The following is a 15050-nucleotide window of genomic DNA, read 5'->3' as shown; positions in this document are numbered from 1 at the left end:
TCTCCCCACCAAAGTCCAGACGTTATTATGGCTTCCCCCCCCCTTCAGAAGAGGTTACCACATTAAAAAAAAAAAAAAAAAAAAAAAAAAAAAGTGATGTATTTTAAGTACTTGCTGAGTGCCTTGAGCCCACCCCTTTCTTTCATGGAACAGTGTGGGTATTGTTGCAAGATCACCCCGCTATAAAGGGCAGACATCAAATTTGGTCCCCCACAACTGAACAGAGTATTTCCCTGCACAAGTCTGCGTTTGAGAAGTTCCCTGCAAAGGCTGTAGACATTCATTGCAATGGGCACACCTAACCAACCAGAACCAGTTTGTTTGGAGAGATCACTTAGAAGCCATGGGATGACTACTCTCAATTACTGGTGATCCAGGCAAATTTGAACCTGTGATTTAGAGGTGGAAAGCGCTCTATCCCATTACCAGTCATAAAGACCATCTGGTCCCCTACTCCCTGATTAAAAAAAAAAAAAAAAAAAAAAAAAGAAAAATGGTGCATCATCTATCAGAATTAATCCAACTCAGTTTGATGTGTGCTTTTGGGTGGGGGGGTGAGAGGGAAGAAAAAGTAAGGATGATTCTAGGAAATAAGTCAGTTGGGGAAAGATCCCCAAACACTCCATCCATCTTAGCTTCAGAACAACCTTTGCCTCTCCGGGGCTGCAAACAGTAGCCGAGCGCCAGGACTTATTAGCCGCCTGATTTCCGCGGCGCTCCCAGCCTCGGGTGGATTTCCTCCATCCCACCACCCTCCCCTTGGACAAAGGGCCGCTATTGTCCCCGGCTATCCAAGGCTCCCCCCACCACCACCACCCACCCCCAACGCAACCACACCGCCACCATTGCGTAGCGGCCCCTCCACGACAGATTCACACACCCCCCCCCAACACGCACACCCCCTCCCCAAATAAAACCACCCCTCCCACACCCACGCGTGTAACCGGGACCCCCGCGGAGGCGCCGGGCCCTACCTGAGCTGTCCATGGTGCTGCCGCCCTCGCCGCGGGGCTGATGCTGTTGCTGCTGCTGCTGCCGCACCGGGCTCCGGCCACTCGCCCCCGTCGCCACCGCGTTAGCCCCGGGCTTGTCCCCACCGCCTTCAGCGTTGCCGTTGTCCACTAGCTGTAAAGATTCATAGCCGTCACTGCACGGTTTTTTCCGGTAGCTCCCGAGAAGGCTCATGGGTGAGGCGGGCGGGGAGAATTCTCCTCTGGACGCCGCGGGCAGGGAGGGGAAGGCAAGTGCTCCGGCCGCCCCGAGGAGGGGAGGGGAAGGACGGGAGGGGAGGGGAAGGGCGGGACGGGGACGTCCGTCCCCGTCCCGCCCTTCCCCTCCCCTCCCGTCCTTCCCCTCCCCGGCCCGGAAGCAATCACGGGCTGGCAGGATTTCAGGCCCCCGAGTAGAAGCATCTTCAAATTAATGCGGTGACGGGATGCAGGGAAGGCTGCAGCGGAGCGATAGTGGTCCACGCTGCTTCATTCCCTGCCCAACCGTCAGCTGCTGCAAGCCGTTAGTTAGCAAAAAGTGCTGGATCTACACCGTTTCTTTCTCCAGGGCTTATTATTCATGCATTTTGGCAACCTCATCCCTCTCCCAAAAGAGGTCCGCCGTACAGCTGGCAGGAAGAGGTTCTCGAAATAGCAATCGGTGTTAAGATCTTTCTATCACACCAGGGAAAGGTGCGTTCCTTGGGAGCGGGCCAAGGTCACCAAGTTACAGGGTGACAGAGCCAGTTCTGCCTGCAGTCTAAAGGAGGGGGGATGGCACAGCACTTCTGCACCAAGCCTCCAAAAACCTAAAGAGCATCTCTGGTTCAGTGTAACACCACATCTGCTTGCAGGCAAGGAACTAGAGGGGTTCCCGAACCCTGTGTCACAGCAGTCAGCGTGGGATACATTGGTTCTGTTGGACTCAATGATCTTAAAGGTCTTCTCCAACCTAAACAAGTCTATGGTCAGCATCCCAAGCCCCTGCTGGCTTAAAACTGGTGTCACCCAGCTGAAGAAGCACTACCACTGATTGCTCAGTCATTTTTGTTGTTAGGTCTCACCAATCTGTTTTTAGCTGTTCACCAGTAAACAGACTTTAGACCAACACAAAGCATGTCCTTGAACAACTGATGAGCCATACCTCGCTCATTGCATTTTGCAGCCACAGCTACTAGATCATAATTTCATTGTACATGGAGCAGAGGAACTGAGGGATGCTCCAGAGGAAATGACCACTATTAAACTCTTCTAAATGGATTAGTTTTCAATTTAAGGAAAAACAAAGGCAAAAGGAAGCCATAGCATCCAGACACAAGTACGCCTTCAATCTCTTACAGAAAGGACAGAAAGTACTCTGCTTAGAAAACTAGTGTGGGTTTGCTTCTAAAGCTACAACATCAATAAGCAGTGTTGTAGCAACAACCATAACTTGAAATATTACTGACACTTGGCTTAAACTTTCCTCTTTAACGCTCCAGGGCAGCGGGCATCTGGTACAGCCATACCTTGTCACATGCTATTGTTTATATAATTCCTGCAATTTTATATTACAGTGCAGACAAGGTACATCTGTGACCCAGAATTTTCTCAGAAAAATCCAAGCAGATTTACAAGCAGCAAACTAAAATGAACTAACCTGACGTAAGCAGTTCACAGTAAGCAGAGGTAACAGCTTGAACTCGAGGTTAGAATTGTGTGTTTTCTACCCCCTCATTACTGGGCTCTTCATACATCGGTCTGTACGCAGCAATACACAGATTGCAATGCTCATCAGTAGGAATGGGTCCCCCTCCCTCTTGGCACCCATATGCAGCAACTTAATAAAAGAAAAATGAAAGCATAGGTATTTTTACTAGGGATCACATCTGTTAGTCTCTCCTAGTCAACCTAGGATACAACAACTCCTGTGCTCTAGGATACAAATGGGAAATTTGGGGGAGGGTCAAGGTGGATTTTCATTTCATTTGCTTGCTCAGAAGACAGCCCAAACACGAAAAACCAGGCTCTCGGGTGAAGGGGGCACATTAAGGCTATGCAACATTGCCATGAGTACTCAAGCACGCTCGCAAGGGAGGCGACTACGGCCTGTTAGAGGGAACAAGCTGAGGAACCTAGCACAACACAACACCCTACACAACCTAGCCTCCATCTTAAACTGTCACCTGTGGTCTCTAGCCTACTCTGCTGCCTTTATCCACCAATTCCAGAAGCTCAGCTTAGACGACTTGATATCCTATACCCAGAATTCATCTCTCTAACCAGCGAGCAGCAACGATCTCTCTACATTAGGCAGCAAAAGGAAAGTCCTACTGAAAATGTTTTCATGGAAAAAGGGTACAAGCAAGCGGAGAGGTTCACTCCAGCAGGATTTATAGCTCGCTCTTCTCCAAGTACCAAAACAGGTCCAGAATTTTTACTTCCTCAGCAGCTGTCACTGCCCACAGGAGCCTCACAGCACATCTTTGGCTCAACGTTTCCTACCCAATGTTGATGCCGCTGTCACCTCTGCAGAAGTACAGTCCAGTCATAAAAGTAATAAAAAATAATTACTTCTCCTTGTGGAAAGAAATAAATTAATAATGGATTCAACATATGTCCTAGAGTCTGGGGGATCATAGCTTGCTTTCCATCCAAGGAGTCCCAAAGTGGAATCACCACCGTACCCTGAAGCTCCAGCCTGGAGAAAGAGGGTTCTGCAAAACGTCAGTGAAGGCACCAAGTTGGGACAGTACAGCCTCTCCAGGGGATCTCAGGGCAGAGGAGGGAGGAGGAGGAAACGGACTTCAAGTCCCATCCTTGCTTGTAATTACCATTGCTACAAACACAGAGAGATGGGGTTAGGGAAGCATGTTGTGTGGGATTTGGCAGAAGCTGCACTTATCCATGCATTTTCCAGCCCTATGGGAAGTTTAGCTGAAGAGAACGTAGAAAGTAATATTCCCCTCGCCCCCGATTCTTCCTTTATGTTGGGCTAACAAAGGGCTACATGGTTTTCTCTCTTTTTGAGGTCTACAGTATAGAGAATGCTATATAAAAAAAAAAAAAACAAACCAAACCCAAAGTCAAATAACATGTTAAATTGCACATGACTTTCAAAAGTGAGAGTAAAGAAGGAAGACCTAGGGAATCAGCTCCTTTGATAAATTCATTAACATCCCTGCAGATTTATTGAGCAGTGGCTAATGATACTATAGAATATAGATGTATTCTTTTTGAATTGGTAAGGCAGGCAGGTGCCATTAAGGCTGTGGGAGATGTTAACGACATGCTAAGGAGGACTGTGTGTTGCTCAAGACTCAAGAGATACAAACTCTCCCCTTGTTACTGACCTTGGAAAAGTCAATTGATTTGCCAGCCTCTAACTCTCTGGTTTTCTCTGTCTGGGTTGCAGCCTCTCCTGGGTAAAGTCTCTTTCCGCAGCTGTAATCAAGCACCAGCTACACTGAGGTGCAGTTTCGTTTTTTCCACCTCTCCTCCAACTAGAGGAACAGTTAAGGTGAAATATTATACTCTTAATTCTTCACGGACGCATTCAAACTGTGGATTGTTGTGAGAATTACAAATATAGCTTGAAGATTAATTTAATATCTGGAGCAACACCTTCAAAATGCAATATATTAAGCCTTTTTTCCAAAGTTACTCCACTGTGAACAATAGACTCTCCCTGCACAAAGTGTACATACTCTAGAGAATTAACATTTTTGCCTTTTCCCCCTTCAAAGCACTCAAATCTTAATCAAATAACCTTAATTCACAGGCTCATGAATTCAGCATTCCAATACCTCCAAAATTCCTATAGCAAGTACTCTATAAAATGGGCTTTCAAAAAAAGAGAAAAACAGCACAAGCTCTTTAACTCTGCTTACCTTCCTTGAAACCTGGCAAGGACCACCCATGGCACTCAGCCACGGTGGAGTTCTGGAGAACCCCTTTAGCAGCCCAGTATCCCACCCCACCCCACATTGCCACATTATCAAGGATTTGAGCTGTGCTGTGAGCCGTCCTGCCAGCAGAACGAGGCTTAAACACCTGTATAAACTGAAGCAGTTTGATAAACTTCTGATGGTCTGAAAAAAATAACAGCCACCATTTTTGCATTTGTTTAGTACCCGCACCTACAGTACAGCCATCGCCGTACACACTAGGTAGCAGGGTATTGCTTGAGATGTTGACACCTAATCTAGTAAGCCATCAAAAATTTAGTATAGCAAAATCATCTATCCTGCCCTAAAACCTAATTGGGTATAGAACTGACAACTGTGTCTATCTCCACATCACATTTACTCCCAGAAGCCTCATGTCCTGGTGAAAACCACAGGCCAAACCTGAACCCCATCCCTTCCCCAGCCACCACACTGAGCCCTGGGATCACAACCCTGCTCACAGCAGCTCAGCCCCACCAGGCAGGGAAGAGCATGCTCCACAGGGGTCAGCTCTGACCCTAGTACCAACAACACTTTTCCAGCAGGAAAGCAAGAACATCACCACCTTCTTCTGTTGGGTCTTTCCTCCTGGACCCACCCCATAGCAATTTTACTTTGGCAAGTGTCCGTGTCCATACCCTTAAGAGAAGGGTCTATGCCACTGCCTACCTCCCCATGGAGCATTGACACCAACATCTCCATCCCCAAGATGCTCAAGGCTTCTACAGCTGCCAGCACTTTAAATAAGTGGTCAAACAAACCTGATTGAATTGGTTGCAGCCAGCAAGCTCCTCCTCTGGGCTAGGACCACCCCAGTTACCATCAGCGAGCAGCGCAGGTGAACTGTGAGAAATAATGCCACTGCATCATGGGTCATTACTGCCACAGATAAAGAATATCTTATTTTTTTTTCTATTTTATTTTTGGCCTGGTGTGTTCAAACATAAATCAAAGATCTTAAAAACTTAAGCCATACAGCATCATTTGAATTAGCTTCAAGAAAGTGTTACCTCTCGATTGCATCTGCCGCTCTCCATTCAACTCACCTGGTTCTTGTCACTTTAGACGCGTATTGCATTTCCCTCCGGATGAAGGCTTAGCAGTGGTGAGGAACAAAAGCGAAGCTCTAGTGAGAGCCAAAACAACTCCACCTCAGATGAGGGTGATAGCTTTCTTGTGTTGTTTTTTTTTTTTTTTAAAGGCACCCATTCAGAAATCACAACAGCTAACTAAGGCCACCAGGAGGCCATGTGATATCACCCATTTTGCTTTACTTCTTGCCCTAAGAAAACCAGAACCAAAGTACCTCCTGCCGCCTCCCCAGCAAACCAGCAACTGTCAGCCTCAGCCTTCACAAGAGGCAATGAATAAACTTTCACAGGATTTACCTTACAACTCATGTCTGAGGCCAGCTTAGAAAAAAACGGTGTCTTCTAAACAGTCATTTTCTAAAAATAGCCAGACCCTCAGTCTGGGACTGCCTCGAACGTAGGTGGAGTCCTACCCTGCCAGAGTGCTAGCCAGAGCCTCCCTCCCTCCAGCAGGAGCCTTCCCATCACTCTTCCGTTCTGTCTGTAGGCATCAGCCTCCGCTCCTGCAGCCTCTGACCGCATTGAGGCGATGGGGGAGGATGCGTAAGGCTGTTTTTCCTGACAGGTCATTGTCATAGCAGTGGTGATTGACAGCTGACAAAATAAAACCTCGGGAGCCATCCCGTTGCAATCCCTACTCCTGTAGAATAAGCTCTTCACCTTTCCATGTTCAGCTGAGACCTGAGATGTGCCACAAGCACAAGTGACTCTGGGGCGTACGTGACCTCTACGGCAAGGATCACACCTCTCGCCCTCTCATCTGGAGGCTCCATTCATTACTTGGGCAGTGCCGTGGGCTGGCCAGGAGCATCGATTCCCGTGCACCGCTCTGGGAACGGGAACGTGATAGCAAAATGGGTACGGGCTCTCGGTCCAGAGCCAGAAATATAATTTCAAAGCAGTACCCCGGCTTGTGCTGAGGATAAATAAGTGGTATTTGGCCTGGAGTCAAGGATGGCCATGTGGGTCCTTTCTCTGTACGTGGGAATAGCGTGGCCAAGCCTGGGTTTGCTGGAGAAATAAGGAGCTGTGACACAGCCTGCCTACGAGCAGTGGCTACGCACGGCAGTGGAGCGTGTGTTACCGGTGTGGGATGCGGTGTGCCATGGGCAAACTGGGCGGCTTTATAGGGACCCAGGTGGAGAGAGGGGGATCGAACGATCTAATCCTTTGTTAACCCCCCCGATATTCAGAAACTTCCAAACTGACCGTTCCCGTCATCTTCATCTGTAGGGAAAAGCAAACATGGTCCTCAGAAAGTTTCAGAGTTGTTTTGAAGTGTTACACTCAATTAAACCTTTGCTTTCCTTCCTCAGAGGAAGCCTTGAGCCTTCGCTGTAGTGAAACCTCCCTGCAACACTCGGCGCCTCGCTGACAGCTGGACCTTCAGCCGCTGAAGCTCCAGTGAATGTGTTCTTCAGCGGGTGGACACTGAAGAACATATTCACAAGCATTTGTCAAGCAACAGCCATAATTTCATTTCAGAGGTGTTCATGGTCCTCATGCAAGCATCTGCAGAAGGAAAGCCTTGTTGGCAGGAACACTCATGGCCGAGAAAACATCGCAACCACTCCCACAAAAGCGTTCCTTCTGGTCGTGGTACCCAAACTTGAGTATAATTATTCTGAGAGCACCTAGGGAGTTTGAGCGGGACAGTTTCACCACATGCTATCAAGAACCTCAGCAAGGCTGCGCCTGCTTTGCTTACCTGCCAAATCAATTTGGGCGTACCGGTGAGCCTACACAGCTCCCTATTATTATTATTTTGTTTTCCAGTGACACTAGGATGTGACTAGTCTTTGACACTCTTATTATCTTCTTTCCCATCCCTTCCTCTCCGTGATAGCACATGCCATTAAGTGTATTGCTGTGTCTGCATATTTTTTATTTCTTGCCTTTCAGCCTTGTTAAAGTGCTGTCAGGGATGATACACGACTTACTCATTCCAGCCCAAGACTTTGTTTCAGAGTATTTAAGGATTTGACTGGCTCCTCAGCAACACCGAGCCTTGGAGCTGCTTGCCGAAGGCTGTTGTAGGTGCTAAAAATGTACGTGCTTCGCAAAGAGGGTGGAGAAATGTATGGGAAAAACAAATCTATAAGGGGCCATTAAATGGGAGGGTATCACTGTCAGCTCAGAAAGTCCCCAGTCTGCAAACTGGTAGAAAATTGGAGGCTGTACAGCCATCCGTGCAATTCCTCAGGCCAAAATCGGCTATTTCGGTAAAAATCAGATATTTTGCTGCCTAACTAGCGTTCATTCATCGCTTCCCATTCGCTGTGAGGTAAGTGGTTAAATACCGAGAAAAATCTGGGCATAGCCCTCCCAAAGCCTGTCTGCAAGCCTGCAAAATATGGATATGCGTAATCCCCGTCAGAACGAAAGGCACGAGCTCAGAGACGCACAACCACCACCATTAGCGAGAAGTTCTACAGTCATTAACCAAGACAGAGGTGGGCCCGTAGTTGATACCTCAGAAAAATCCCAGCTTCGTATTAAACCCGGCTGCCTGCAACGAGTCACAAAGCTGAATTACTCAGCTCGCGCACTTGGGATGCGTAAGCATTAGCTTGCACCAGCACCGGCATTTAAAACAATATGATGCCCAAATCTCTGCTTTTTTTAAACACATAGAGGAAGTCCAAAGCGTAATTTTGAATTTCTTTTCAGTGGGTCATCGTTTGCATTGGAAAATGGCTGATGGTAAAAACAAGGAGAAAAATTATACAAGCAAGCGAGTCATCACAGGGAAACTTCAGCTACTGCCGCTGCGCTCAGGGTCGGACTCCAGCAGCACATAACATAATGAATATAGTCAGGTCATTGCTCTCAGGTAGCTCCACCAAAGACCCCTCAATGCAGGCTTGCCATGAAAACAGAAGGAAATGACAGCTGGCACTGCCAGCCCGTGCCGATGGCTGTCGCCCATCTCGCCCACTCCCATCGCTGCTCCATTTTAGGATGTACGGGATGAGGGTTTCCTTTGGGAGAACAGACCAGGGGATGGGTATCCTCACTCCAAGCTTCAAAGTGACAGTTTCTCTTGGATGGATATGTACGTGAGGTCCGGCTGATGAAGGGAAGGAAGATGCAGGTGGGCCTGATGGCACAGGAAGGTTTGCCAGAATCCCAACACGCCCCCATTAAAGTGGTTCTACCTTCTTACAGATTCTGGTAGTGTATCTTTTATATAATACTAATAGGAAGAAATATATTATTAGAGCGTTGTTGTTCTGTCTGCTGTATAAAACATTAAAAAATGGTGTCTATCTCAGCTCACGGTATCTAATGACTCACAGGTCCTGCATCACACCTAACTGATGCGGTTTGGGTTCAGATTTATAACTGCTCATCATCCCAAAGTCATACTCAAGCAGACGCGACACGGCTGCATATGCTCTCTCCCACGATGCTGTTCTCAATCCGCGGGGTGCTCTGCAGCTTTGGAAGAATAGCTCGGACGTAGTTCAAGGGGAGAGACGCCCAGCAGCATTGGCACGGGAATAGCTTGCGGCGGCTCATCGTGACTTTGGATGCTCTAAATTCGGTGGTGCGGGAGCCAGAAGTCTGGTCCTCAGTGACATTACAGCCCCTTTAAGCACGGCAGGGAGCAGGGTGTATGAACACCCTCAGCCTTCTCCTGGTGACCCGTGTACACCACGAAAGGTAACAACCCCCACTTTGGTATTACTACAACAGTAACTGAATCAGCCGTTTGCGGACCCCACAGCTCGGTCGCATCGCTGGGACCGCGTCGCTGGGACACCTTCAAGACTCCGGGCAATAGAAAAGCTCCGTGAACATTCAGACAAAGCACGCTTGACGCAGCAGAAAGGATTCAAAGCAATTTTCCTCTCCCGGCGATGCCTCCTGCGCTGCTGTAAGAGTTCAGTGAGAGCGGCTGCGCGCGGTGGGATGCTCCCCCGGAGGCTGCGAACAGCCCCGAGCGAGGGGCAGGTGATGGAGCTGAGGGACACTCACGGCTCCACCCAGATCCACCCTTGGGCTTTCCATACCGTTTGGGGCAGGAAAGAATTTATCATCACGTGCGTTAACTCAGAAAGTAACGTTGCAGGGGCTGGTGCGCACCACGCGGCTTTAAAATAATTACGCCGTGTGGCTCCCAGGCTGGGAGTTTTGCGTGGAAGTGTTTCAGCTTAAATACCTCAAAAAAAAAAAATATCTGTTGGGGTGGAAAATTAACGGCAGGAGTAAACGTGTGCAGAGTCTGCCCACGTCCTACCCTGCGGTGCCGTGACAAGTGGCCCCGCGCCGGGACAGAGACCCGTGCACAGATGTCGTACCGCAGAGAAACCTTTGCCTAGCCAGAAAGTAAATTGCTCTTTCTGTAAAGTTTTCCATGAAAAGTATTACTTGGAAAAGGAATTTAAGTGTTTGGGTCGTTTTTTTTTCTGCTTCCAAACACGGTCCAGGGAAGGGAATCAACTTCACGAGTTTCCCGCGTGGCAAAACCCCTGTTTCAGAGGATTTGGGAGAAAATCCTGGCCCTCGCCTCAGTCTGCCTGCGTGATTTTGTTCTGCACACCCAGTTTCTCCCCCTCTCTGCCTCCCAGCCATGATTCAGGGATGTAAGCGATACCATTTCCCGTCCTTGTTATTTCTGGTTCCTGAAGACAAGAACTTATTCAGGAGGAAGAGATCCCCGCGGGGTTTACAGTGCCTATCAAAGCAGGGCCTCCTGCACTATTGCAATGTAAACTGCCATAAGAGTTCATAAAATATTATTCATAATTTAGCATAAATAATAAAAAGAAATATTTATAGCATTTTAATGTTGACAGCTTCCCACGGCTGCTTTATCCACCCCTGAAAAAGCATCTATAATCTAATTCTTACGGCCGATGGAAATGACAGCACCTCAGTCCGGTACGGTCACAGCTGGGATTTCCAGACCGTGTTCCCTACAGCCGGAGGTTTTTCTTCTCCAAATCTGAGCGCTGCGGGATGCCACACACCCAGCAACGACCGGACCCCCGTGAGCAGCTCCAGAGCATCCCGGGAGAGGAGCAGACACCCCTTTGGGTCTGGCCATTCATTATAGGAGCCGGGGGTATATCCTTTGCTACATCCCTCGCGCGCTGGCGACGCCAATTGCCTTTGCGAGGTGAATTTCAGCCTCCCGAGCAGAGCTGGGCGTGCAGTAAAACACAACCCCGCGGTGTCAGCACCGAACCCGCACCCCCTGAGAGCCCAATTTTGACCCCAAAACCTGGGTGGCACATCTGGGTACCAAACTCTCCACCGCTACGGCCCAGCGATTCCCTTTTCCGCGCGGCCCCCGGGGGCTCCCACCCAGATATCTGCAGCAAAGCGGGCCGGATTTTAGCAAATCCTGCCCAAAAAAATCCAGCTTTGGGGACTCACAGAAAGCAAGGTGGCGGGTGCAGCAGGAGGCCCCGGGATTAATCCGCAGCAGGGCAAAGCCGTCCGCGAGGCGGATTAGCCGGGTCAGCAATTAAACGTTGGCGCTTACGCTGCCGGCGGTGGCACGCAGGAAAAACCCGGCGCTCAAGGACGAAACGCGGTTCCTCCTTAAAGGCTGCGGCCGCTCCGAAATGCTGCATCTATCGGCTGGGAGCGTTTCTGGGACCATAAACAAGCCGGCTGTGTCACGGCCGGCTAAATATAGTGCAGCCCGGGTTGCCTCCGTGCTGCCTGTGCCATCTGAATGACTCGGAACGCTGATTTTTATTTTATTTATTTAATTTTTTTTTTCCCCCTCAGGGAAGGCTATGACTAAGAGAAATCCACAGTTGGAGGGCTATCAGAAGATGGAGGCCCTAGTCCAAATGCAGAAGGTGAATAAAGTCTGTAGTTTGCAGTCCTGGGGGCCTGTCCAAAATACTCCTAACCCTCCTCCTCCTCCTTCTCCTCCTCCTCCTTCTCCTCCTCCTCCTCCTTCTCCTCCTCCTCCTCCTCTCCTTTGCAGGACCCAAAACAAGACTGCAATAACGACAGCCACAAATACATCAGCACAACATGAAATATTTCCTGATTTAAAGTTGCGGTGCTCCCGAGGTGATGCCGGGGGGGATACACACCGACCTGAAGCGGTGGGACGGTGGGGAGCCGGCAGCCCTGCCGCCCCCTCCCGCAGCACCCGCTGGGACCGGAGCAAATGCAATGATGTATGCATTTAGCTATACATTATTTTTTTTTTTCCCTCTTTTCTGGCCTGAAGTAGGGGTTTTTTAAAGGGAAGGCAGCTCTGTGCTTGTCTTGGCAGAAGAAAATGGGGGGGGGGGGGGGGGGGGCTTGAAGGTCAGCTTCACAGCGGATGCACTGCAAAAGGCTGGATATCAGTATTGCATAGCAGCATTTATACACTCGTATATATACCTAATTACCCTTCCTGTAGAAGGTACAGCTATGTTTGGATATCAGCTACAACTATTATTTAGAACCTGTAAATCACTTGGTTTTTCTTCTTTGAAGGTAATATGCCCAAATAGCTTTCGCAGTCCTAAAGCAGACAAACACCCTATTTGGGGGTGCAAGAAGCGATGCTCGTATTCTGCGCGGAGTTATTGAGGTATCCAGAGCAGGAGGCAGCTGGAGGTTATTAAACGCTATATGCCCGGGTATACATTGCTGAATTCCAGCACTTTAACTTGCCATCAGACAGCAATATGCGCTACACTGCCAAGAAAAGCAGTTTTCGGCGCAATACCTTCCCTCAAACCCATTATATAACAAGGCTTTAAAGCAGGATTTTTTTTTTTTCCCCGCTTTATCCCGAGCGTGCCTTCCCGATGATTACTCAGCACAAATTTGCCGTAAACAACATCCCCTTTTTGATCGTGCACCCTCTCGCTCTTCTTCCACCGCCGCTGAGCTTCCCTTACCTTGCTCTTCAGATGCGTGCATCCTCCTCGCCCGGCTCCTGCGGCAGAGCGGCGGGGAGCCCGGCTGCGCTCCCGCACACCGGCTTTCCGCTCGTCATTCGGCGGCAGATCCCAGGTCACGGGGCGACGGCCATGGGCTGGGGCGCTGCTGCCTGGGAACTGCGCGCCACCGCGTTATATTTGGGATTACAGAGACTCAGGAAAGGATGAGGATGGAGCCAGACACATCACATCTTCTAAAATGTGGCATGGAGTGGGATCTGGAGTCTGCAGGGCTGATCCATCAAGTGCAAACCGAAGCAATGTTTGTTTGGTTTGGGGTGTTTTTTTTCCCTCCCCGCCTCCCTCCCCACCCCCCCGATTTTCTGCTTTTTGGAGAAGGTGAAATCCTTCGGCTGGACTCAGCGGGGATGCGGCATGTCGAGGCTTCGCAGAGCTGGGAACGGGGTGGCGGTGCTGGTCGAGGCACTTCCCGGGGTGCCCAGGAAGGTTAGCGCCAGCTGATGCTATAAACACGCTATTAATTGCCCCCAAACCTTTATCACAGCGTAACTAGAGATGCGATGGGGTCACAAGCTATCGGTGCCATTTCTTCTAAGCAGTCATTGGTAATTCCAGTTATCTTCCTTGGGTATCCCCCATCCCCACCGTACCGGAGCATCCCAGGAGCTTTAATCTCTCCGCGCAGCGCCCAGGGGAAGCAGAGGAGTCTAATGGCTGATGGGGAAACCACAGAGGAGTTCAAGGCACAGGTCCCCTGGGGCAGATATGCGACAGGACAAGTTAAAATAACCGGGTTGTAAATAAGCAGCGTGGAGTGCAGAAAGCAAATAGAGAGTAATATACTGCACACCTTACATGAAGGGGTCGAGACTGCACAGTATATATGAATATAAGCGAAAGGTGGGAATTCTAATGCTTTCAGTGTTGTTCTGAAATTCAACAAAATATTGAGCAGCCCCGCAGGGACAGGCTGCTTTGGGGGGGGGCAGGGTGTTCTGCTTGTGTCCCCGGCCGTGGCGGGTTTGGGTGCGTGTCCCCTGCCGCTGGGGAGAAGCCCCCCCCTCCCCGTTTGGGGTGGCCAGCGGTGCTGTGGCTGCAGGGACAGGGACGCCCACCCTTGTGCCACCCCAGCCCCCCTGATGGCACTCAGGGAGAGCCAAGGCTTTGGTCTCAGTTTGATTTTGGCACTCCTCACGTATTCCTCTGCTTTTTGACCTCCAAACTTTTGTTTTTAAAGGGAGTTCATTTTCCAGCTTACGTAGCTCTTTTTTCCTCCTGATATTTATCTGCCCTTGCATCCTCAGGCGGAGTTGCACGGAGGTAATACATCCCTTCTCTGCCTCCGGATTGCCAGGACCCCGAACACTGGCATCGCCCGCAGCCCTCCCGACGGCTCCGGCTCCTTCGCCCGCAGATGCCGAGGCCGATCCGCAGCCGTACCTCTGCTTTCTCACCTCCCAGCAGCGGTTTTGCTGCTTATCACCCTTTTTTTTTTTTTTTTTTTTTTAATTTCTCCCTAATCATTTCAGAGTCTTTGCTTATGCCAAACTGGGGGCCCAGGGCCCTGAAGCTGCTGTTTGGGAATTAAAGAAAAAAGAAAAAAATTATTGTAGCTGCAAGCCGGTAGTGATGGGTAGAGGCACCTCAGCTGATGGCTTTTAATTCCCTCTACCAAAATACATGTGACGGATGACACGGGGCACAGGCAACAGCCAGAGCCTTGCTGTGCCCAGTGCTCTCCATTACTTTTATTGGGGGAAGTTAAATAGGAAAATAAAAACCACTTCACGTGCAACAAGGATGGGAGGGCAGGAGCAACGAGCTTCATCCACACCATCAGAATTGGCTTTTTAACCAGTATTTTGGACTATATTAAATAAAGGAGTTGTAAGACAGGACCTGAACAGCAGTATTGTGCCCAAGCCCACAATCTGGAGGACCCCCCTTTAGCGAGGGATTTTTCACTGTGTTTAAGTGGGGATACTCTGACTCCTCTTGTTCCTCCCTCCGCCTCCTCCTCATCACCATCAGCTCCTACAAAAAAACCCGGGTCAAAAGTGACCCGCTACCTGCAGGCATGTCCCGCGGCGTCGGCGCAGGGCAAGGGCTCGTGCAGAGCCCGGCTTTCAGCAGCGATCGGGTATAACTCACGCACAGACGCTGCCGGCACAGGGA

At 49.6% G+C, this 15050-nt stretch overlaps 1 protein-coding gene across 2 annotated transcripts in view; it reads right to left on the bottom strand.

The window, feature by feature from the left end:
• Positions 1–1185, bottom strand: part of DNAJC6 (DnaJ heat shock protein family (Hsp40) member C6) — a gene marked incomplete at both ends in the record, with an annotated part of 37388 nt that extends 36203 nt beyond the window's left edge. For both annotated transcript variants that reach the window (XM_082484490.1, XM_082484491.1), the window contains one exon: positions 975–1185. In XM_082484490.1, the coding sequence (XP_082340616.1) occupies positions 975–1185 (211 nt within the window). The remainder of the gene's footprint in view (positions 1–974) is intronic.
• Between the last annotated feature and the right edge of the window lie 13865 nt (positions 1186–15050).

This window comes from Vanellus vanellus (assembly GCF_965231255.1).
Source record: "Vanellus vanellus genome assembly, chromosome: 5".
NCBI classification, from domain to species: Eukaryota; Metazoa; Chordata; class Aves; order Charadriiformes; family Charadriidae; genus Vanellus; species Vanellus vanellus.
This window is presented reverse-complemented; position numbering and strand designations above follow the sequence as displayed.